General features: G+C 41.6%; 1 protein-coding gene across 4 annotated transcripts; it reads right to left on the reverse strand.

The window, feature by feature from the left end:
- Window positions 1-504: 504 nt before the first annotated feature.
- Window positions 505-23,977, reverse strand: LOC140454427 (NACHT, LRR and PYD domains-containing protein 3-like). 4 transcript variants are annotated; one of them, XM_072549146.1, is made up of 9 exons: window positions 23,726-23,977; window positions 23,317-23,401; window positions 22,046-22,215; window positions 18,116-18,287; window positions 17,951-18,016; window positions 14,272-16,018; window positions 9,013-9,099; window positions 7,369-7,536; window positions 505-2,692 (listed from the first exon to the last, which is right to left on the reverse strand). In XM_072549146.1, the coding sequence occupies exons 2-9, from the start codon at window positions 23,378-23,380 to the stop codon at window positions 2,605-2,607; spliced, it is 2,562 nt and encodes an 853-aa protein (XP_072405247.1). In that variant the 5' UTR covers window positions 23,381-23,401; window positions 23,726-23,977; the 3' UTR covers window positions 505-2,604. The 4 variants fall into 4 exon arrangements, with proteins under 4 accessions (XP_072405247.1, XP_072405248.1, XP_072405250.1 ...); XM_072549147.1 differs by lacking the exon at window positions 23,726-23,977 and adding an exon at window positions 23,559-23,717; XM_072549148.1 differs by lacking the exon at window positions 505-2,692 and having other exon boundaries at window positions 7,393-7,536; window positions 9,009-9,099.
- Window positions 23,978-24,342: the final 365 nt, after the last annotated feature.

The following is a 24,342-nucleotide window of genomic DNA, read 5'->3' on the forward strand; positions in this document are numbered from 1 at the left end:
TTAGAAGACTGAGAGGGGATCTGATTGAGACATATAAGATTATGAAAGGATTGGACATTCTGGCAGCAGGAAACACGAGGACCAGAGGACACAGCTTAAAAATACGGGTTAGACCATTTAGGACAGAGATGAGGAGAAACTTCTTCACCCAAAGAGTGGTGGCTGTGTGGAATGCTCTGCCCCAGAGGGCAGTGGAGGCCCAGTCTCTGGATTCATTTAAGAAAGAGTTAGATAGAGCTCTCAAAGATAGTGGAATCAAGGGTTATGGAGATAAGGCAGGAAGAGGATACTGATTAGGAATGATCAGCCATGATCTTATTGAATGGCGGTGCAGGCTCGAAGGGCTGAATGGCCTACTCCTGCACCTATTGTCTAATGTCTAAAGTCTAACGCTGGGAATAATTACACACTTGAACATATGGTTGTTTGTGTAATAAACATATGTTTAAGACAAATTGAATATAGCTTTATGTACAACTGAAGACAGGTAATAATAAGAAATAATTAATAACAAACAGGTTTATTGTTTATTGAACAAATTGCAGAGCATGGAGTACAGGTGTTGGAATGCCTTGTTGCAGGTGTACAAGAGTTCTTTGAAGAAGTAACAAAGAGGGTTGATGAGGACAGAGCAGTAGATGTGATCTATATGGACTTCAGTAAGGCTTTGACAAGGTTCCCCATGGGAGACTAATTAGCAAGGCTAGATCTCATGGAATAGTGGAAGAACTAGCCATTTGGATACAGAACTGGCTCAAAGGTAGAAGACAGAGACTGGTGGTGGTGGAGGGTTGTTTTTCCGACTGGAGGCCTGTGACCACTGGAGTGCCACAAGGATCCTCTACTTTTTGTCATTTACATAAATGATTTGGATGTGAGCATAAGAGGTACAGTTAGTAAGCTTGCAAATGACACCAAAATTGAAGGTGCAGTGGACAGCGAAGAGGGTTACCTCAGATTACAACAGGATCTGGACCAGATGGGCTAATGGGCTGAGAAGTGGCAGATGGAATTTAATTCAGACAAATGCGAGGTGCTGCATTTTGGGAAAGCAAAGCTTAGCAGGACTTATATACTTAATGCAAAGGTCCCAGGGAGTGTTGCTGAACAAGGAGACCTTGGAGTGCAGGTTCATAGCTCCTTGAAAGTGGAGTCGCAGGTAGATAGGATAATGAAGAAGGCGTTTGGTATGCTTTCCTTTATTGGTCAGAGTATTGAGTATCGGAGTTGGGAGGTCATGTTGCAGCCACTGTTGGAATATTGCATGCAATTCTAGTCTCCTTCCTATTGGAAAGATGTTGTGAAACTTGAAAGGGTTAAGAAAAGATTTACAACGATGTTGCCTGGATTGGAGGATTTGAGCTATAGGGAGAGACTGAACAGGCTCGGGCTGTTTTCCTTGGAGCGTCGGAGGCTGAGGGATTACCTTATAGAGGTTTACAAAATTATGAGGGGCATGGATAGGGTAAATAGGCAAAGTATTTTCCCTGGGGTTGGGGAGTCCAGAACTAGAGGGCATAGGTTTAGGATGAGACGGGAAAGATATAAAAGAGACCTAAGGGGCAACTATTTCATGCAGAGGGTGATACGCGTATGGAATGAGCTGCCAGAGGAAGTGGTGGAGGATAGTACAATTGCAACATTTAAGAGGTATTTGGATGGGTATATGAACAGGAAGGGTTTGGAGGGATATGGGCCGGGTGCTGGCAGGTGGGACTAGATTGGGTTGGGATATCTGCTTGGCATGGACAGGTTGGACTGAAGTGTCTGTTTCCATGCTGTATGACTCTATGACATGAGTGAGGTCACATTTGGAATACTGTACGCAGTTCTAGACGCTCTACTATAGAAAGTAACTATTAAACTAGAAAGAGGGCAGTAAGGATTTACTAGGATGTTACCTGGACTGGAAGGTTTGAGCTACAAGAAGAGATGAGATAGGATGGCACATTTTCCCCTGGAGCGCAGGAGATTTAGGGGTGACCTTATACAGAAGTATAAAATCATAAGAGGCGTAGATAAGGTAGGTAGCCAGCAGCTTTTCCCCAAGGGATTCTAAAACTCTGGGGTATATGTTTAAGGTGAGAGGGGAGAGATACAAAAGGGTATAGAGAGGCAGTTTTCTTCACACTGAGGATGGTGAGTGTCTGGAATGGGCTGCCAGAGGTGGTGGAAGTGAGTGCAATTTCATCATTTAAGAAACATTTAGACAGGTGCATGGATGGGTTAGATACGGGGGGGTACATGGACCAAACACAGGCAAAAGGGACTAGTTTAACGGTGAAAACTGGATAGCATAGTCACGCTGGCCGAAAGGCCTGTTTCTATGATGGCGATCTCTCGGACTCTTTTATAAAAGCTTCACAGTCACAGCTCCATCTCCCTGTGCTCGACGGTGAATATCACCCACACACCGACACTCACCAACTGCTACTGAAAGTTTCTACTGAATACTCCACATCGTTCCCATTCTATTTCAGAATTCCAGGAATAGTTTTTCTTGAGCCAATGTAATACCTCATGTGTTTCACTTGATGGAGGTGAGAGAAATACACCTCTCAGTAATATCAAGTCCAAATAGTTAGCAATTTCTTGATCCTTTGATCACACAAATACTCGGACACCAGCCCTGCATTCTCTCAGTGATCGGAGCTGCTTCTTTCCATCTGAACTGAACTGATTCCTCCATAATCTAAGAAAGAAATTAATGATTAATAACCAACCAATTAATAAAGTTCAAATGACAGAATCATTCATAATTTTCCAATTGAAACACACATTTTGAAATCAAACTTTGAGCAGCTACACAGTAACAAATGGGTGTAAGTGGTGGGGGAGAGAGAATCTAATGAGCTGCTGCACACACAGACAGTGCTGTAAGAAACTAAGGTGTTGATATTTGGGGAATGATGTTAATTGAGGATGTAGTTGGACTGGGGGAAATCACATTGGACTTGTAATGCAGTGACCTAGAGTACAAATACCAGCAACTGTCTGAATTTTATCTCAAATAATTAATCCATCTGGAATTGAAAGTTAGTTTCATAGTCACCATTGTAGAACCTAATCAGTGATTGCTGTAAATACACATCTGCTTCACTCATGTCCATCACCAAAGGGAATCTGGGAATCTTACCTGGTCTGGCCCAGAGGTATTTTCAGAAGATATTAAATAGTTCTGACTGATACATAATGTGTGGTTAAAGATGTATGTTTCAGATATGAATATGGAATGAAAATGGGATGGATATCTGGTTTCAACTTCGGCACTAAAAAGTTTACAACACACATAATTAACACGGTAATGACTCCTTCCTAATGACTGGTATCAAGACAGATATGGGCAAGGATTTTTATTTTGCTGATTTTTCATCACTTCACACTGAAATGTTGATTGCACTTTGAACACCACCTCAAAGACGTGCTTCAAATGGCAAATGGCAAAGACTGGGGAGCATCAGATTCTCAGTAGCAACACAAGGGACCAAATTCGTTAATTCGTGAGGACATTGTCAACCAGACTAGACCTGAAACTCACGCAAAGGGAACCAATAAGAAATAACAACTTGTTTCAACTTAATGAGATGGGAATCGCGGAGGCCAGGGGGCTCAGCAGGTGGAAGAGCATCCACCAGAGGGTGGTAGTGAGAAGTGACTGAGGAAAATTCTGGGAGTTGAATCACTAGAACAGGGAAGGAGATTGCTGACTGTTCAGTGTCAAAGAACAGCTGGATTAACCCCTGGAAAGGGAGGGTGAACAGCAGTGTGTGTGATTCAGGTGGGAACTAACAATCAACAACTTTAAGGCAGAGCAAAGAGTGTCTTTCAGCAAGGTGACGGTCCTCCAGGAGCAGTTGATGTTTGTCTCGGTGTGCGTCCCGGGGAACAGACTGGAGAGCACAGTCTTGCGTCATGGAGCTACTCAGGACAAACCTTGACAAAGGCCACTGCATCTTTCTCCAGACTTCCTTTGCAAAGACAAATTCCAGAAGGAGATGTGTGACAGTCTCTCTCCCTCCCACAACCCCTTAGAGAGTAGCATGCTGAGGCGAAGAGAGTCCGGGTGTGAGAGAGGCAGAGAGAGAGAGAGAGAGAGAGAGAGAGAGAGAGAGAGACAGATAGACAGAGGCAGAGAGAGAGAGACAGAAAAAGAGAATAAAAAGAGAAGAGGATTCAACGACATGAGCAGGGCTGTCTAGTTGCCTACATGCAGTTGCCTTGGTGAGACCACACCTGAAGTCATGTGTATAGTTTTTGTCCCTTATCTAAGGAAGGACATTCATGCATAGAAGGAATGCAACAAAGGTTTCCCAGATGGATCGTGGGATAGCAGGACTGATGAATGAAGAGTGACTGGATCAGTTAGGACTATTTCCACTGTAGGTTAGAATAATATGGGGCACCTTTTAGAAACCTACAAAATTCTAACAGGAAAGGTCAGGGTAAACACAGGAAGGATGTTCCCAAGGTCCAGAACTAAGGGTCAATGTCTAAGGATCTGGGGTAGGCTATTTTGAGCTGAGATGAGGATAAATTTCTTCACTCAGGTTGAGGTGAGTCTGTGAAATTCCCTGTCAGAGAGAATGTTTGTTGGCTAAAACACTGAATGGTTGGAAAGAAAAAGTTAAATATTGTTCTCAAAAAGAACAGAAATTTCTGGTGAAACTCAGCAGGTTTACAGATAGAGAAACAGAGTCAGCTGTGAAGAAGGATCACTGGACTCGAAACATTAACTTTACTTTCTCTTCACAGATGCTGTCAGGCTTGTTGAGTTTCTTCAGCAGTTTTGGCTTTTGTTTCAGGTTTCTACTATCTGTATTTCTTTGCTTTAGTACGTCATGTTGTGGCTGTGCAGGCCATTGCTTTGGCCACTTTTGAAATGCTGCATGCAGCTCTGAGCTTCTTGCTATAGGAAGGATGTTGTGAAAATTGAAATGGTTCAGAAAGGATTTACAAGGATGTTGCTGGGGTTGGAGGGTTTGATCTAGAGGGAGAGGCTGAATAGGCTGGGGTTGTTACCCTTGAAGCATGGGAGGCTGAGGGGTGACCTTATTGAGGTTTATAAAACAATGAGGAGCATGGGTAGGGCAAATAGACAAGATGTTTTCCCCAGGGTTGGGGAAACCAAAACTCGGGGGCATAGGGTTAAGTTGAGGGGGCAAGATTTAAAAGGGTCCTAAGGGGCAACTTTTTCACACAGTGGGATGGTATGAGATTAGAATGAGCTGCCAAAGGAAGTAGTGGAGGCTGGTACAATTACAGCATATAAAAGGCATCTGGATGGGTTTATGAATGCGAAGGGTTGAGGGGGATTAGGGCCAAATGCTGTCAAATAGAGTCTGTGATGATGCTGCTCCTTTAACAAGGTTCTGTTGCACTTGGTTTTGTTCCCCCCAGAGAGATCGTAAAAGACACAGGTTCCAAAAGGTTTGGGTTTCAAAGGGTTTTCGGGCCAGTTTGATTATAACTACAGATACTGCCTCCAGCAAAAAGTTTTATTTTTAAAAGAATTTGTGCAATGAAAGGGGAATGGTCACTTCCCCCAGCTCAGCTTTTCTCTGGTTTGATTTGGTTTGGTTTTTGGACGTCTGGCTATTCACTGAAAGCAGACAGGGAGTGTTTTGAGGCTGCTGATCCAAGAAACAGTTACGTGAAAGAAGCAGGTTCGTGCTGATCCTCTCTGTCTGACATCTCTCTCCTGTAAGACCCGGTGTTTGATGCTACCTTTTGCGCCACAAGGTATTTATGGGGATTGTTGCAAGTATAGGGAACAACAGGTAAAGTCTGTTTGGTTTTTGGATAGGTGAGGTTATTCTGCATTCAGTTCTCTTTGCTTCTATTTCATTGGGTAATCTTGTAAATAAATTTGGTTTTGTTTAAAACAAAGTGGATTGACCAATGGCACCTCTCCTGGAATATCCACTTTACACTTTCTTAAAACAACGAGCAAAGTTAGGGTCTAGGCTACTTTCTTGAAATGTTTTGAGGGGGTCTGGCTTGGTCCATAACAAGTCAGAGACATGTACAGCACAGAAACAGATCCTTCGGTCCAACTTGTCCATGCTGACCAGATATCCGAACCTAATCCAAAAATCATTCAACACCAGGTTATAGTCCAACAGGTTTAATTGGAAGCACTAGCTTTTGGAGCACTGCTCCTTCATCAGGTGGTTGTCCGGAGCAGTGCTCCGAAAGCTAGTGCTCCCAATTAAACCTGTTGGACTATAACCTGGTGTTGAGTGATTTTTAAACTTTGTATACCCCAGTCCAACACTGGCAGCTCCACATCCTAACCTAATCTACTTCCATTTGCCAGCGCTTGTCCCATTTCCTTCCTATTCTTGTGCCCACCCAGATGCCTTTTAAACATCATAATTGTACCAGCCTCCACCATTTCGCTGGTTGCTCATTCCATACAAGCATCACCCTCTGCCTGAAGAGGTTGCCCCTTAGGTCCCTTTTCAATGTTTCCCCTCTCACCCTACACCTATGCCCTCTAGTTCTGGACTCCCCCATCCCAGAGAAAGACCTCGTCTATTTACCCTAACCATGGGACTCATTATTTTATAAACCTCTATAAGGTCACCCCTCAACCTCCGACGATCCAGAGAAAACAGAGTTTATTCAGCCTCTCCGTACAGCTCAAAGCCTCCAACACTGACAATAACTTTGTAAATCTTTTCTGAACCCTTCCAAGTTTCACAACATCCTTCCTCTCGGAGAGACACCAGAATTGCGCAGAATATTCCAAAAGTGGCCTAACCAATGTCATGTACAGCTTCAACATGACCTCCCAACTCCTATACTCAGTCCTCTGACCAATAAAGGAAAGCATACCAAATGCCTTCTTCACTATCCTATCTACCTGTGAGTCCACTTGCAAGGAACTATGAACCTGCACTTCAAGGTCTCTTTGTTCAGCACAGTCCCCAGGACCTTCCCATTAAGTGTATAAGTCATGCCCTGATTTGCCTTTCCAAAATGTAGCACCTCACATTTATCTAAATTAAACTCCATCTGAACTAGATTAATTTGGGGTATCTGTTCAACATGGACAGTTAGACAAAAAAGCCTGTTTCTGTGTTGAACATCTCTATAACACCAGGCAGATAAAGTTCTTCAGGGTTAAAGGGGTCAAGGATATCAAGGAGAAAACAGGAATAGGGTTTAAAGTTGGATAATCATTCATGGTATATGTAATGATAGATCAGGGTCTATGGGCTGAATGGCCTGCTGCTGCTCTGATTTTGTATGTTCCGGTGAATTAATATGTTAAGCACCCCTGAAGAACTTGCTGTGGACATGATTTAAGGAAATTATTGTTTACAATACAATGGAAATGTTTAATGTTTTAACATATGCACTCACTGAATCAGCTCCAAATTCTTGCAGTTGATGATGAAGTTTCTCATTTTTGGAATGCAATCATCTGTGAATTTATTTCCATCCAGGTATAGCATTGACAATGATTCGCTCTGACTAAATGCCATCCTCAGGTCTTCAATGCAAGCAAATGTCAGATTGTTATCCTGCAAACTAAAGATTGATAATTACAAATCAGTTTTCAATACAGCTTGAAAAGATAAAAGAAATTCCACTGAGAAGGAAGAGCAATAATTGGATCAGCATAACAAAGTGAGAAAGCTTTTGAACCATCAGCCTCCTTTTCATTTTATTTGACTCAGTAATGATGAACTAATAATCAATTAACTTTAATGCTTTTAGTCTTTAACACTATTATTCCTTAATTGAAAGGCATTACTCTTAATTTTGAAAAGAATATGCGTTCCTACAGCCTCACAGAATCAAACAGGGTACAGTGAAGGAGGAGGTGATTCGAGGCTCCGAATGAGCAATTCACTTCCTGCCACTCTGTATCCCGTATCCCGTGCACTGGGCCTTTCCATATCAAAGTTTAATTCCTTTTTGAACGCTTCAGTTGAACCAGCCTCTGCCATGATGTCAGTCAGGCACAACATTCCAACCTTAACCAGTCACTGTGCAGAAAAGATGATCTCACATTGTTCTTGCTTCTTTTGGCAATTTCTTGAATTTTTGTGCTGATATACTTGATCATTTCATGGCAGTGAACAATTTATTGCTATCGACTCTTTCCACTGAAATTATCATTTTTACTACTTCATTTAAATTACATCACAGCTTCCTTTCCTTAATGGAGATAGATCCAATGTTTGCAATCTATCTTCAGACCTTATGTTCATGATCCATGAAATCCTTTTCATGAGTCATTTCTTCCTTTCTCCGATGCCCTGCATCTCTCCTCAAGCATTGTAACATCGTGGGATGTAAACACATCAGCTTAGGCTAAATTGTATTAATTGAACAAAACAAATTAACTTTTTTACTTTCATCTCTGAATCTTAACAACTATTTTTGTTGAGAATCTGAAAATTTTGCTTCTCTAGTTGGAAGTGTGGTTTGAACTGGCTCCTGAATGATGGCTGAACTGTAACTTTAAAATAATGCTCTTTCCTCGATCTTTTAGCTAACGACCCAGTCCCATCATTCAACATTTTAAACATCTCCATTGGTTACTATGTGACCATAATTTCCACAAAAAGATTCTGATTCAATTTCTCCCTAATATCTTCCTGTTGAAATTTGATTGAAGTCTAATATATACTTGTTGTGCAGAACAGAACAGAATACTCCAGGTGCAGTCGAGCAAGATCGAAGAATGTGGTGCTGGAAAAGCACAGTCGGTCAGGCAGCATCCGAGAAGCAGGAAAATCGACATTCCGAACATAAAGCCTTCATCAGGAGTCCTAATGAAGGGTTTATGTTCAAAACATCGATTTTCCTGCTCTTCGGATGCTGCCTGACTGGCTGTCCTTTTCCAGCACCACACTCTTGACTCTAATCTCCAGCATCTGCAGTCCTCACCTTCCCCTATATATTCAACAGTGGTCATGCCAAAGATACAGCAAATTCCCAACTTACCACAAATCATTGCACATAAAATTTGGGGTTAATGTTGGGAAGATTACCTACTCCAATCGCTTTGTTTTGCATTCCGAATGCGCCAATGATGCAGACAAAATGTTGACTCCTGTATCTCCAATGTTATTGTCATTCAGCCTAACAGCCAAGAAGAAAAAAACAATCTCTCTGATTAACATAGCATAAACTTCACCTTACAGAAACTCCATCCAATTGTTTCATACTGAGGCATGGGCAGATAGAACAGTGTTGTGCAGTATTAGAAAACAGATTGAAATCTTGCATAACTATTCTGACTGAATTAGTTGGTGACCAGTGAACACATATTTCAAACAGTAGATTAATTGCTTGAATGGTGAAAAATGAGAAGTGTACAGTTCTTGTCATATATTTTACTCAGTAAATTGCTGTTACTCGTTCACTGACTGAAAGGCTATTGACAGTACAACCCAGCACAATTCTGAAAAGACGAATTTGATATATACCTGAAGGAGAAAACATGTGATAGCTTTAAGGGAAGAGGAGGGGAAAAGGATGAAGTGTGTAGGCCATTTAAGGAGCCAGTGCAGACATAATTGACCAGATGGCCTTATTAGGTACTACCCATTTTATGACCTGGAAATAGAATATATATTTTAACCCAAAACTGGACACATGGGATTCAGGGAGAGCTTGCCAATTGGATACAAAATTGGCTTAACAGCAGGAGACAAAGTGGAGGGTTGTTTTTCAGACTTGGAGGCCCGTCACCACCGATGTTCCACGGGGATCGGTTCTGGCTTATCTTTTGTTTGTCACTTATAGAAACAATTTGGATGAAAATACAGAAGGCATGGTTAGTAAGTTTGCAAATGATATCAAAATTGGTGGCATAGAAAAGAAGAGGATTTTCTAAGGGATTTTGACAAAATGGGTCAATGGGTTGAGAAACGGCAGATGGAGTTCAATCTAGATAAATGCATTTTGATACAACAAACTTGGGGAGAAGTTAATCAGTTAATGGGAGGGCTTTGGGCAGTGTTCTACAACAGAGGGAGCTAAGGATTCAGGAACATAACTCTTTGAAGTTTGCATTGGTGAGGCCTCTTCTGGAATACTGTGTCCAGTTATAGTCACTTCGGTAAAAGAAGAATATTATTAAGGTGGAGAAAGTTCAGAAAAGGTTTACCAGGAAGCTGTTGATATGGAAGGTTTGAGTTATAAGGAGAGGCTGGATAGACTGGGATTTTTTCCCACTGGAGCATAAGAGGTTGAGAAGTGACCTCAGAGGATTATAAAATCATCAGCGGTATAAAAAGGCTGAATGGTAGGTGTCTTTTCCCGAGGATGGGGATTTCAAGACTAGGGGCACATTTTTAAGGTGAGAAGAGACAGAGTTAAAAAAGTCACAAGAAGAAATTTTTTTTAAACTCAGGGTAGTTCCTGAGGAAGTGGTGGATATGGGTGCAATTAGTGGCAGATGGAGTTTAATTCAGATAAATGCGAGGTGCTGCATTTTGGGAAAGCAAATCCTAGCAGGACTTATACACTTAATGGTAAGGTCCTAGGGAATGTTGCTGAACAAAGAGACCTTGGAGTGCAGGTTCATAGCTCCTTGAAAGTGGAGTCACAGGTAGATAGGATAGTGAAGAAGGTATGGTATGCTTTCCTTCTTTGGTCAGAGTATTGAGTACAGGAGTTGGGAGGTCATGTTGCGGCTGTACCAGACATTGGTTAGGCCACTGTTAGAATATTGTGTGTAATTCTGGTCTCCATCCTATTGGAAAGATGTTCTGAACTTGAAAGGGTTCAGAAAAGATTTACAAAGATCTTGCCAGGGCTGGAGGATTTGAGCTATAGGGAGAGGCTGAACAGGCTGGGGCTGCTTTCCCTGGAGCATCGGAGGCTGTGGGGTGACCTTATAGAGGTTTACAAAATTATGAGGGGCATGGATAGGCTAAATAGACAAAGTCTTTTCCCTGGGGTTGTGTAGTCCAGAACTAGAGAGCATAGGTTTAGGGTGAGAGGGGAAAGATATAAAAGAGACCTAAGGGGCAACTTTTTCCCGCAGAGGGTGGTACGTGTATGGAATGAGCTGCCAAAGGATGTGGTGGAGGCTGGTACAATTGCAACATTTAAGAGGCATTTAGATGGGTATATGAATAGGAAGGGTTTGGAGGGATATGGGCTGGGTGCTGGCAGGTGGGACTAGGTTGGGTTGGGATATCTGATCGGCGTGGACAGGTTGGACCGAAGGGTCTGTTTCCGTGCTGTACATCTCTATGACTCTAAAAGATATTTTGATAAATACATGAGAAGGAAAGGTTCGGAGGGATATGGGCCTGGAGCAGGCAGGTGGGACGAGTTTAGTTTGGGATTACGTTCAGCATGGACTGGAAAGGGTCTGTTTCCATGTTATTTGACTCTGACAAGTTGAACGCAAGACAGAAAATTGATTGTCTTATATCCAATTTTTTTAAACATTTGTGCAATTTTATTCCATTGAACTCATCCATATGTAATCCAGCAAAGAGTAAAAGCAATGGTTAATTGTGAGGCATTATTGCCCTGCTTGGATAACACAACAAAGAAAAAGACTTATAGACATCAATCAATCAATAAATTCCTGCATCTCTATTGTATTTAACAATACACAAGCCATGTTTTCAGTTCCAAGCAGAATGGATAATAGTTCATCCCAACAGTCATGTAAAATATGTGGTGATGAGCTGCCCAATCTCCCTGCTGCTGGGGTGAATGGTGAATTTTGTGCTACCACAAAGGGCAGATCATGCCTCCTGTAAATCACAGACTGTTGAGCCTCTATTTCAAACCCACCCTGACCCTCACCCGTAACAGTTTCAGATACATGAATGGCAGCCTTGCTGTGTTAGCAACATATTCTGCATTGAACTAGGTACAGCATTCACTTACTATTTATCGAGTGAATGGTTGGGTCAAATACAATACCAGATTAGCTTTGGTTTGTAAAAGTAAACTACAAAGGATGATATTCATCTCTGCAATGGCACACAATTGGTAACAGAGATTGGGTTTAACAGTTTGATTTGCCACCTGATCTCCATTGCTATTCTCTGTCAGTGAACTGTGTTCAGTCACACACCAGGTCTGTTCATTTAATTGAGGGCCTCTTAGGATTAGTGTTCAAACCTTCGCCAACTTTTCGTTTAATTTATTATTTCATCAATTTTGATTTGTAGCAGTGAACTGCAATGAGCTGGAAATGATCTTTGGATTGTGGACAGCAACTTGTGTTTCAACAAAACAAACAAACAAGCTGCTGTTTGTTCGCGAGGTGGGGCCTCACAGTTAATGGCAGGTTAGCTCTTGATCAATAGGATCCTGTAGATGTTTCAGCACGGTGGGAGAGCAGCACATTGAACCAGATAAGAAATGTTTGGGAATTGATCAGGCCAGTACCTGGGAATTGTTGTGAACAAGCCTGGGATAGAACATAAAATCAAAAGAATTGTGGATACTGGACATAAGAAACAAAAACAAAAATTGAGGGAAAAGCGCAGCAGGTCTGGCAGCATCTGTGGATAGATATATTTTGGTCCAATGAGCTTTCCTCAGAACACCAATTTCCATTTGTTTCTGGGAGAGAACGAGATGGTCAAACATAGGCATAGATCACGGTTTAGGTCGGTTTTTGGGACTGTGCTTTTGAGAGAATGAACTTAGCTATTGACGTTACAGCATGAAGATTTAAATGCTCCCTGCCTAACCTTGTACTTTATTTCAGAATTTCAGTCCTCAGAGTGAATTCAAAGGTGGCACAGATCAATATCTTCAGAAAATTAACAAAGAAACCATCAAATATACATTGAGAATAAGATATGAAAACCACTTAATCTGGCCAGTTTTGTTACTTTATTTTAATTATCCCTTCACTGTGTTTATTTGTCTGTTTGTCTGTCTTTTGTGTGAATTGCCCTGAAAACAAGGTTATTGGTTTCAAACTTTGTTGTTTAATTTTGCTCTGCTAAAGTTCCTATATTGGTAATAGATTGCTTTTTTTTTGTTGTTTCAGTTATTAACCCACCGTCTAGGTTTCATTATCAACAGAGTCTGCGATTGGTTCTAAAGTCTGGTTAGGAATTGTTGAGGTTAAAATCTTTGAAGGTTTTAATTTTACTCTGTTGTGAACACAGAGGTACGATGATTTGGCTCGGTTCTTTGTTTCCTTGTCATAGCACTAGTTAAAGACTCTGCCAGACTCCTTGTGGGTTTTGAATGTCTCACAATGTAAGACCAATTAAGTTAGCCCGGTGCTAACTTAATTGGTCTTACAATTAATAGTTTTCACTCAGTATCAAGGTCAATGCAGTAGTAGCATTAAAAATAAATAAAAAGCATGGAAAACTCCTTGACTCTCAGAAAAAAAACGAATAGTAATTGTGATTCAGCTACTATAGTGACAAGTGGCTCAACAGTTAGCACTGTTTCCTCACAGCACCAGGGATCTGGGTTTGATTCCACCCCTGGGTGACTGTCTGTGTGGGGTTTGCACATTCGCCCAGTGTCTGCGGGGGTTGCCTCTGGGTACTCTGGTTTCCTCCCACAGTCAACTATGTGCAGGTTAGATGGACTGATCGTGCTAAATTGCCCATAGTTTCCAGGGATGTGCAGACTAGATGGGTTATAGTCATAGAGATGTACAACAAGGAAACAGACCCTTTGGTCCAATTCGTCCATACCGACCAGATATCCTTCATTTATCTAATCAAATTTGCCAGCATTTGGCCCATATCCCTCTAAATGATTCCTATTCATATACCCATCCAGATGCCTTTTAAATGTTGTAATTGCACCAGCCTCCACCACTTCCCCTGGCAGCTCATTCCATACCCACACCATCCTGTGTGAAGAAGTTGCCCCTTAAGTACCCTTTAAATCTTTCCCCTCTCACTCCCAGATCCCAAGGAAAAGACCTTGCCTATTTACCCTAAACATGTTCCTCATGACTTTATAAACTCTATATATAAGGTCACCCTCAGCCTTCAATGCTCCAGGGAAAACAGTCCCAGTCCATTCAGCCTCTCCCTAAGGTCAAACGCTCCAACCCTGGCAACATCCTTCTAAATCTTTTCTGTAGCCTTTCATGTCCCTTGGGAAATGCAGGGATAGGGGAGGGGTCTGGATGGGATGCACTTCAGAGGGTTGAAGCAGACGAGATGGTCCAAATGACCGTTTTCTGCTCTGTAGAGATTCTATGATCCTATGAAATTCATATCAGTTGGAATTTATAAGAGAAAATCAATGGGTCATTGCTGACATGTTATCTAATTTCACCCGGATCAAACATACCTTAGAACTTTGCACTTGTGGATTGCAGGGGCCAATCGTTTGATCCCCTCCTCCTGAATATAACATTTCTCCAAATTCAACTCCATCACTGATTCACAAAGTTGTACAACATGAGACATTACAAAACAGTCCATTGGGTTCAATCTCAGTGCATTCTTTGGATTGGGGTCCCCAAAGTTCAAACGTTCCACTGATCCAATGGTCTTCTGAACTAAAGCTCTATTCTGAGACTCCGACAAATAATGGAATGTGTTCAGCAGTTTCCTCTTTCCAGTGACTCTGTCCATGTTTTTGATTTCTGCCTGAACATTGGCCTGCAGCCAGTCTATCACCTGACAGGTCGTGTGATGAGACAGCGGACCCAGGAATGGTTCCAGATTTCGGGATGAAGTGGGTGTTGAAAGACCAACTAAAAATCGAATAAAAATCTCAAACCGACCATCATCCTTCTTAAAAGCACAGTGAAGCATTTCCACCATGTTCTGATGCTTTGGACTCAAATACTGAGCCAGGGCGGCCAAGAATTCCTGGATGGTAAGGTGGAGAAATGTGTACACAATGTTTTTAGCTGTGTCATCCCTTTCCAAGATCTCCATCATGAATCCTGAAATGAATTTGCTGGACTCCAGCTGATGCTGAATGAAGTGATTCTCATTAAAAACAATTCTCCTTTTCGAAACTCCCTGGTAAGCCAACTCCCCGAGTCGCTGTAAAACCATCCGCTGGTCCTCAACATCTCGCTTGTGGTTGTCCAAGAGATTGGAAAGGTAGATGGAGAAAAGTTGAGTGATGGTTTTGGGAAGAGGTTGCTTGCACTTCAGCTGTGTAAAGAGCGGGCCTAAGGTTGAGCAAATGATCCAGCAATATGAAGGGTTGTAGCACATGGTGTACAGGATCTCATTCTCCTCGACGTGTTTGAAGACATTGGTAGCGAGTTGCTCACTGCCAAAAAACTTTCTGAAAAACTCTTTTCTTTCATCAGCAAGAAAGCCCAGGATCTCAGCCCAAAGGTTGACATTGGCCTTTTCCAATGAGTCAAGGGCAGTCGGCCGGCTGGTAACCAGCACAGAACAACCTCTGAGCAGCTGTTGCTGTACCAGGGAGTGCACCATTTCAAAAACTTCACATCTGCAGTCAGGCGCAACACAGTGATTCACAGAGACATCACCAGCCACGTGGCCAATGAAATCAATCTGGTGTTTGTACTCATCTAATCCATCAAAAACCAAGAGAAGATATTCAGGTTTCATCCAGATATCTTCAATTATCTTTTCTAAATAAGGGTACTGATCCAATACCATTTCAGTCAGAGAAACGGCTCTGTTGATGGCATTAAGATTTCGAAATGTGAAATGTAGAACAAATTGGAACTGAGGATAGATGTTTCCTGCTGCCCATTCATGGACCATCCTCTGCACCATTGTTGTCTTACCAATGCCAGCCACTCCGCTAACCACCGTGGTGCCAGACAGGCTGGAGTGACCAAAACTGCTCCTGAATAATTGATCAATCCGGATTTTTTCAAGTTCGCTGGTGACGTACTTCCGCTGCCATTCTTCATGTTCTCTGCCTCTGGAAAGGAGCTCATGTTCCACTAGTCTCCGTTCACGCAGAGTGGAAATAATGATAAGCTCTGTATATCGATCAGTGAGGGAAATGGTCGTTATTTTGCTGTCTCCTTTGATGGTGTGTTTGAACACATGCTCGGTTTGATGGAGGAGGTGTTGCTTGTGCTGATCTTGTATACCTTTCATGACAATGATCAAAATTATGTTGGCATTGTTCTTATTTGTTAATTAACTACATTAAAACAATTAACGAGAAGCAAGGAGATTGAGTTGGGTAGCAATACAGAATATGTGAGTCAAATCCAAATTTTACTACGCCGTGCTAGAAATTAATCTTGCCGAATAAATACTGAATTATAGTAGATTTTACATTATAACAGACAAGCCCCTCCACTCTATCGTCATCTCCATCTCCATTTGAGGAGAATTTAACATTGGAACATCTGAGAAGCCAAATATTATCACATTGTTCACTTATTATTATTTACTGTATTCATTTTTGTTTTGTCTGTTGTCCCTAGTGGAGATAGTATCAGAGTGTTTATAAGATTGATGTCTGCTTCAATCTCAGACAATTTATACCTAATGTAAACATATGGCCCACTGGCTGAATAGGGACTGTGCATAATGCTTTTTCAATGCTTACTGTTGGGAACAGGATGACAAACCAGTGATACAATTAAATGTGCTATGTGAACCATAATTATAAAATAACACTGTCGATGTATAAGGATCACATTGAGATCTTCCACCAATTTTATCAACTCATTGTCCATTTCAGTGCGAAAGCTGAAGCCTCTCATTGTACAGTCTAAGATTGTATGTGAATGGACTCCCTATCTATTCTGATTCTTCGTGTGAATCTACCTATACCCAGCTTGACCCCATATTTGATTTCATGTTTTAACAAGTCCGAGACATAGATGAAGCAAATCTTATCTCGATATGAGCCTAAATATGTTTCCAAGTCAACTAATTGCCTAGCCAGACAATTGAGTACAGTCTTTGACACAGCCACTTGACGTCAGTAAGATTTCAGCAAATATGGGCTCTTCACAAATCCAATGTTTCAGCACTTTGTGTAGAAATGTGTTTCTGGGGTATGTGACTTATTGAAAAACAATTCCTTATCTAGTCCTGGTTGATCAATTAGGTCAAGCTAATATCATTGTAGCCCTATTTGTGCCTTTATTCAATGCCCAAACAACATGTGTGCAATCTGATACATGTTGAACTCTACTACATATGCAGTTGGTAGAAATATGACACTTGGATGTTTAAAGATTCTGTTTCTATACGTGACCCATATCCTCACCTTCTTTAGGTCAATGTGTGTTTCAAGTCATTGCCCAGGGTGGAGCCGACATATGAATCAAGACCTTCTTCAACCAGTACATACATATCAGTTCAGTCTGTCCACACTGTGGGACCACACTCTAACTTCTGTATTCACCAGATCTGACTTCATCAGTAACTAGTCTAGAACCAAATGAGATCCTATAAATGACATCATCTTTACTCAGTCTGTCATGTATTTGATTCAAGCTTTAACTGGGTCTGGAGCTCTATGTGACTCCAGCCCAATATAGACATTGTAGACTCTGAGTCTCTGGTGATATTGAGGTTTACATTTGCATAAAGGCACCCTAAGGCCAAGTATTGACAGTAAAAGCAAGACTTCTTTTAAGACCCTGATGTGACTGAAGGGAAAAGAAATAATGGCCTGACAAAGTACCAGGGAAGATTTTGAAACCAACTGACTTGCAAAGCTGATTGTGACCTTGTGGTTCAGCATCTAAAACTGGAAAGTTGGGCTCAGTCTGCTCCAGAGCAGCTGGGAAAATCAAAATGAGCATTCAGCAATTTCCAACAAAGCTCAATATCACACATGTGGCATTGAATTTGTGGCAGATAGAACACTGTCCATGCCCAAGTTCCAGTTCATTTGCTTCGTGTTGTAACTTTGATCGCATTTTATAGAAACAGTTCATGGTAATAATTTGGAGGGTTTGTTTCCTTTCAGTGATGAAATGTGAGACACAAATAAAATGTTAGAACTTAATTAATGCAGTACATTTTTATGATTAACGATTACTTTTATTTTGACTTACCTTTGAGCTGATCTGATAGCTCGCCTTCCATCTCTCCGATGCGTGCATTATAAAGCAAGTCAAAACCTGGGAAAGATGTTTCATTTCATTAGTAGTGTGTAGCAGCCTCACCCATTAAAGAGGCAATCATGTTTGATTGCTAGAAATACTTGGACTGTACAATACCTCTGCTCTGAATTTCTTTCAGAATGAGTTTCAGTTTTGGCTTTGATTCTTGCATTTTCACCAATGTTTCCCAAAATATTCGTTCTCTGCAGCCATTGGTTTTGGTCACTGTGTTCAGAAGATGTTTTGCTGCTTCCTTTCTCTGTTGATGCTCTGACAGATTACGGATATACTGGAATAAAAGAGAAGAACAGGTAAAATAGAAAGGGAAACGGGAAAAGGGAAACAATAGATGAAGGAACGGAATGGAAGAATTAATTGATGGAGGAAATGAGGGAAAAAGATGGGAAAGAAAGAAACAAAGGAAGAACAATGGAATAAACCAGAAAAAGAAGAAATAGAAAGGAAAACAATGAAAGAGAGAAAATGATAAACAGCAGTGTCGTAATTGTGAAAAGCTGTTACATTAATGATGTTCCGTTGGTGAAGAATATTCATCTCAGCACACTGATGAGACTTTCCCTCCCCTTGTGAAGAAGTACTATGAGGGAGACATTAGTAGTAGGCAAAAACAAGGGCTGCAGATGCTGGAAACCAGATTCTAGATTAGAGTGGTGCTGGAAAAGCACAGCAGTTCAGGCAGCATCCGAGAAGCAGGAAAATCGATGTTTTGGGCAAAAGCCCTTCATCAGGAATAGAGGAATCTATTGGATATGACATGAAACTTGCAGTTAACAAGTTATGTGATAAACAAAACCAGACTCTACAATATTGGAAGTGGAAGTTTTGGGGTTTGGGTTTGAATCCATAACACTTGAACTATGATGCGAACATAAGATCCATGTTGTCACTTTAATAGCTAGAACCACAACACCTTCATTGAATTTCCTACATTAAAAGTGGACTAGTTTCACTGCTATATCCAAAGAAACAAAAAGGAAATCCAAAACAATAAATTAGAAATTTTGTAGGAAACATTGAAAAGTTTGTAATTACCAGGATTTTATTGCAGTAAGAATTGAAAGGATATCAAGGGTCATTATGGTATTTGGGACAATTTGGGTAACTAGTTCTGATAACATCATGAAACTCCAATAATTGAAGTCATAAATATCCTTCAGCTCACCAACAGATACAATATTAACATCACTGCAACTGCATGAAGTGTTGCCTTTTCAACACGTGTGCTTACAAAGAACGAAGAACAAAGAGAATTTACAGTCCAGGAACAGGCCCTTCAGCCCTCCAAGCCTAAGCCGATCCAAATGTACTGTCTAAACCTGTTGCCCAATTCCTAAGCATCTGTATCCCTCTGCTCCCCACCCACTCATGCATCTGCTCAGACGCATCTTAAATAAATCTACTGTGCCTGCCTCTACCACCTCTGCTGGCAACGCACTCCAGACACCCACCACCCTCTGTGTGAAGTACTTGCCGCGTGTATCCCCCTTAACTCTTCCATCTCTCACCTTGAAAGCATGACCTCTTGTTATTGAATCCTTCACCCTGGGTAAAAGCTTATCTCTATCCACCCTGTCTATATCCTTTATGATTTTGTGAACCTCAATCAGGATCCCCCTCAATCTCCTTTTTTCTAATGAAAATAAACCTAACCTACTCAACCTCCCATCATAGCTAGCACCTTCCAGACCAGACAACACCCTCGTAAACCTTCTCTGCAACCTCTCCAAAGCATCCACATCCTTTTGGTAATGTGGCGACCAGAACTGTACACAGTATTCTAAATGTGGCCGAACCAATGTCTTGCACAATTTTAACATGACTTGCCAGCTCTTATATTCAATACCCCGTCCAATGAAGGCAAGCATACTGTATGTCTTCTTGACCAGTCTATCCACCTGTGCAGCAACCTTCAGAGTACAATGGACCTGCACTCCCAGATCTCTCTGCTCATCAACTTTTCCCAAGGTTCTTCCATTTATTGTATAATTCACTCTTGAATTAGTCTCGCCTAAATGCATCACCACACATTTGTCTGGATTGAAAACCATCTGCCACTTTTCCGCCCAACTCTCCAGTCTATCTATACCCTCCTGTATTCTCTGACAGTCCCTTATGCTTTCTGCTACTCCACCAATCTTCGTGTCATCTGCAAACTTGCTGATCTTACCAACCTTCCAGATCATTTATGTATATCACAAACAACAGTGGCCCCAACACTGACCCCTGTGGACTACCACTGGTTACCTTTCTCCATTTCAAGAAACTCCCTTCAACTACTACTCTCTGTCTCCTGTTGCTCAACCAGTTCTTTATCCACCTAGCGAGAACACCCTGCACACCATGTGACTTCACTTTCTCCGTTAGTCTACAATGGGGAACCTTATCAAATGCCTTACTAAAGTCCATGCATGCATCAACAGCCCTTCCTTCATCCATCAACTTGGTCACTTCCTCGAAGAACTCTAATAAGTTAGTAAGGCAGGATCTCCCCCGCACAAAACCATGTTGTCTATCACTGATAAGCCCATTATTTTCCAAATATAAATAGATCCTATCCCTCAGTACCTTCTCCAGCAACTTTCCCACCACTGATGCCAGGCTTACTGGTCTGTAGTTACCCGCAATATCCCTACTACCCTTCTTGTAAAGGGGGACAACATGAGCAGCCTTCCAGTCCTCCGGCACCTCACCTGTATTTAAGGATGAGCTGAAAATTGTTGCTGGAAAAGCGTAGGTCAGGCAGCATCCAAGGAACAGGAGAATCGACGTTTCGGGCATAAGCCCTTCTTCAGGGTTACTCTTCGGAGGGTCAGTATGGACTTGTTGGGCTGAAGCGCCTGTTTCCACACTGTAAGGAATCTAATCTAATCTACCAAGTCAAGAAAACTTCACAAGGGGTTGTAATTCCTCACTTTCGATGATCTAGACAGGACACTTCTTCAAGAGTCCCTCAACATTACCTGCCTCAGTCACATGAGTGGCACCTTACTGGTACTTCAACTTGAACTTCATAAGGTGACCTGTTTAAAACTTGACAACATATTTCTTATTTTTTTTAGATTCCCTACAGAGCTCAAGGGCCCTTTGAAGAGTAACCTACCCAGACCCATTTCCCTCTGACTAACGCACCTAACCTATGGGCAATTTAACATGGCCAACTCACCTGACCTGCACATCTTTGGACTGTGGGAGGAAACCGGAATACCCGGAGGAAACCAACGCAGACATGGGGAGAAATGTGCAAACGCCACACAGGCAGTTGCCTGAGGCTGGAATTGAACCTGGGACCTTGGCGCTGTGAGGCAGCAATGCTAACCACTGAACCACCGTGCCGCCGGTGACAATGTTTCACTTATTTCTAGGTCGAGCCAAACTTAGCTCTCTCAGTTCTAAGTGACACAATGACCATAGTGTTAGGGCTTAAACCAAAAGCTGCATACAACATAAACTGAAGAATTCCATCATAATCGATTTGGAAACTGAACTCACTGGGTATTCCAGCGTCTCCCTTAAAACCGCTGACCCCAATCCCTCCCCACCATGGTATTTTTATTTGTGCTCTCTGCTCGAACCTTGTTGCTTGCAGAGCACACACAAGCTATTCTTCCCAGTGAAATATTCATCATGGCATTTCTTCCATCTCGCTAAAACTGATCTGTTATCCTGACATTCTCTGTCATGTGGTTTTCATCATCACATGATTTCATCCACTAACCACTAAGCCATGGGGTCCCACCTCACTAATTTCCATTTTGCTCTCAGTTCATTATCGGTCCTTCAAGTAAACAACTTTTCATTATTTTTTTTTCTTTGAAAATAATATTGTTTCAGTATTTTCTATTTTCTGGTGCTTTTTTTATTTTTGTACCCCTGACCCTTACTTTTACGGTTTTTCATATCATTAACGAGATGCACAACCTTGTTACTTTTCCTTAAATTTCCAAAGGTTCCTTCAAATACATGCCCACTTCAATCATTTTACTGATTAATAATAGAATAATGGAAAAATTCTATAATATAACTTACAGCATAATTTCCATTGCTCAATGAATCAGTTGCTGTTAATGTTAGGGCAATGCTCTCCACCAAGTCTAATATTGCATCCTCCAATCTCTCACAGTAGAATCGGGGAATCAGGTTTAATTCTCTGTCACTGTAACTATTGAGCAATTGACTAATTCCTTTTCCATCATCGTCTGTCAGAAGAAAGTGAACAAAACATGCAATTAAAAAATCTGATGTAAAAAGCTAAAGAAATATCACACCGAAAACCTTCTACTTTCAACCATTGATACAAAATATTAATTTGCAATAAATAATTGTGCGATTTTACTTGCAGACTCTTCCTGTCTTTATGTAGCATTTTCACAAGGATTAATGGTCTCTTTCTCCTCCTACATGACAGAGTCAAAAACCTAAATTGTTTCAGTTCTCATTAGTTATTTCTAATCACTCTGCCCATAGATATTACACATTTAGGGTAGCAGGCTGAACTTGAACACACTTAAGAATTCTAACCCTGCACCATAGGAGCCCTTCATTGCTGTGTTTTATTAGTCTATGTTTCTACCCAGAAGTGTTATCACACAAAAATGAGTTCTTTCCCACTGCAACTTCTTTTTTTTTGTATAATGAGCAGCCACCACCAGTAAAAACTCATGTGTATCCAATTGATGATTTACAAGCGCAGCCTTTTTTGGGCAATGCAATACCAAATATAAACGTGGCAGGGGACGTAGTAGGAAGAGAGGGAAGGGATAAAATCGAAATGGAGTTGGACGGGAAATAAAGCACTGTATGCCTCTGTGGTGCTCCATCCCTCTAAAGGCATTGAGAAGGACATTCTGCGCCCCATCTCCAAGGACACCCGGGCTTGAATGGAACCACAGAAGGACAGATAGTTACCTCCCTCCACAGCCACACTGCCAAGACCTGTTTACAAACAGCCTGACCATCCAATTGATGTTATGAGCTGGTTCAGTAAACTGAATTCTGTGTTTCCATGTAGCAGGATCGTGAGCCTAGATGATCTCTCCTGCTGCCACAGATCATGTATGAGGGGATAAAACAACTGTTTTTGTTCATAGATGGTCTGTCCAGTGGCCAAGCACCAAATACCATTCATCTGCAAGTTGTGCTCAGGCTATGCAGTCTCCTGAGATGCCTGCCATGCTGTTTCCCATTCTGATAGTAACAGTTACTTCTCAGCCTTTCCTGAAATTGTAACATTCTATCCTGGAGGGTCTGATACTCATCAGGGAATATTACCAGTAACACAGCTGATCTTTGAACTTTACCTTGTCCACTTCTTCCTTTCATTGAAGTACATTGTATTTGTCCCACATTTACTCCATCCGTCATAATTTTGCATTTGTTCACAAGCTAAACAAAAGAATATGTACCATTGTTGTTAGACTGATCAAAATGCTGGCGGAATTTTGTTGCTGCTGCTATTCAACAAATTGAAGCAAACTACATTCTAATAACAGCAAAATGATCGTGTTGATATCAAAATGCAATGACACTAAAAATATTTAACTGTATTGATTAAGATGAAGAGTCATCTAGACTCGAAACGTTAGCTTGTTCTCCCTCTGTGAATGCTATCTGACCCGCTGTGATCTCCAGCATTTGTTGTTTTCAGTTCCGATTCCAGCATCTGCAGTCATTTGTTCCCGCACCTTGATTAAGATCTCAGAGTGTTACCTTCTGGTTATATGATTGTTGTAGAGATCGACAGCACAGAAGAAGGTGATTCCGATTTAGCCCCTTTTTCACACCTCTCTCAGTGACAGGTTGAGCAGATTAATATTTAACCGACACTGTCAACACCCAGCACAGTCAAGGCTTCCTGTGACCCGGCATGAAACGGTCTCACTCAGTGGGAGCTTCCACATCAATCCCGAAGGAGCGGGCTCGGGTTTGAGGACACACCTTGAGGGGCTGAGGCAGCGGAAGGAGCTTCCGGGGCCAGACCTGGAGGGGAGTGACGTCACAATGCCAAAGTAACGTTTTGGACAGAAGGGCTGCTGATTGGGCAGTAACGGTCAGATGACTCACTCTGTTCTTACCTGAAACCACCATTCACCTTGCCCTCCCCATCAGGTTTAAGGGCAATGGGAGTCAGGCTGGTGGGGGAGCAGTACAGTCCTGGGATTAAGAGTGGGACCGAGACTGCTATTTCTAGAATTAATTGCATATTTAATGTTCTTTAATGAGATTCTAACTCTAGGGCTATCTAGTTTACTGTAAGTTAATTTTAATAGACATTAATTTTCAATGAAATAGTTGTTAGAAGATTAAAATGGCAGTTCACTGGGTAG

The sequence above is a fragment of the Chiloscyllium punctatum genome, chromosome 29, assembly GCF_047496795.1.
Source record: "Chiloscyllium punctatum isolate Juve2018m chromosome 29, sChiPun1.3, whole genome shotgun sequence".
Taxonomy (NCBI): domain Eukaryota; kingdom Metazoa; phylum Chordata; class Chondrichthyes; order Orectolobiformes; family Hemiscylliidae; genus Chiloscyllium; species Chiloscyllium punctatum.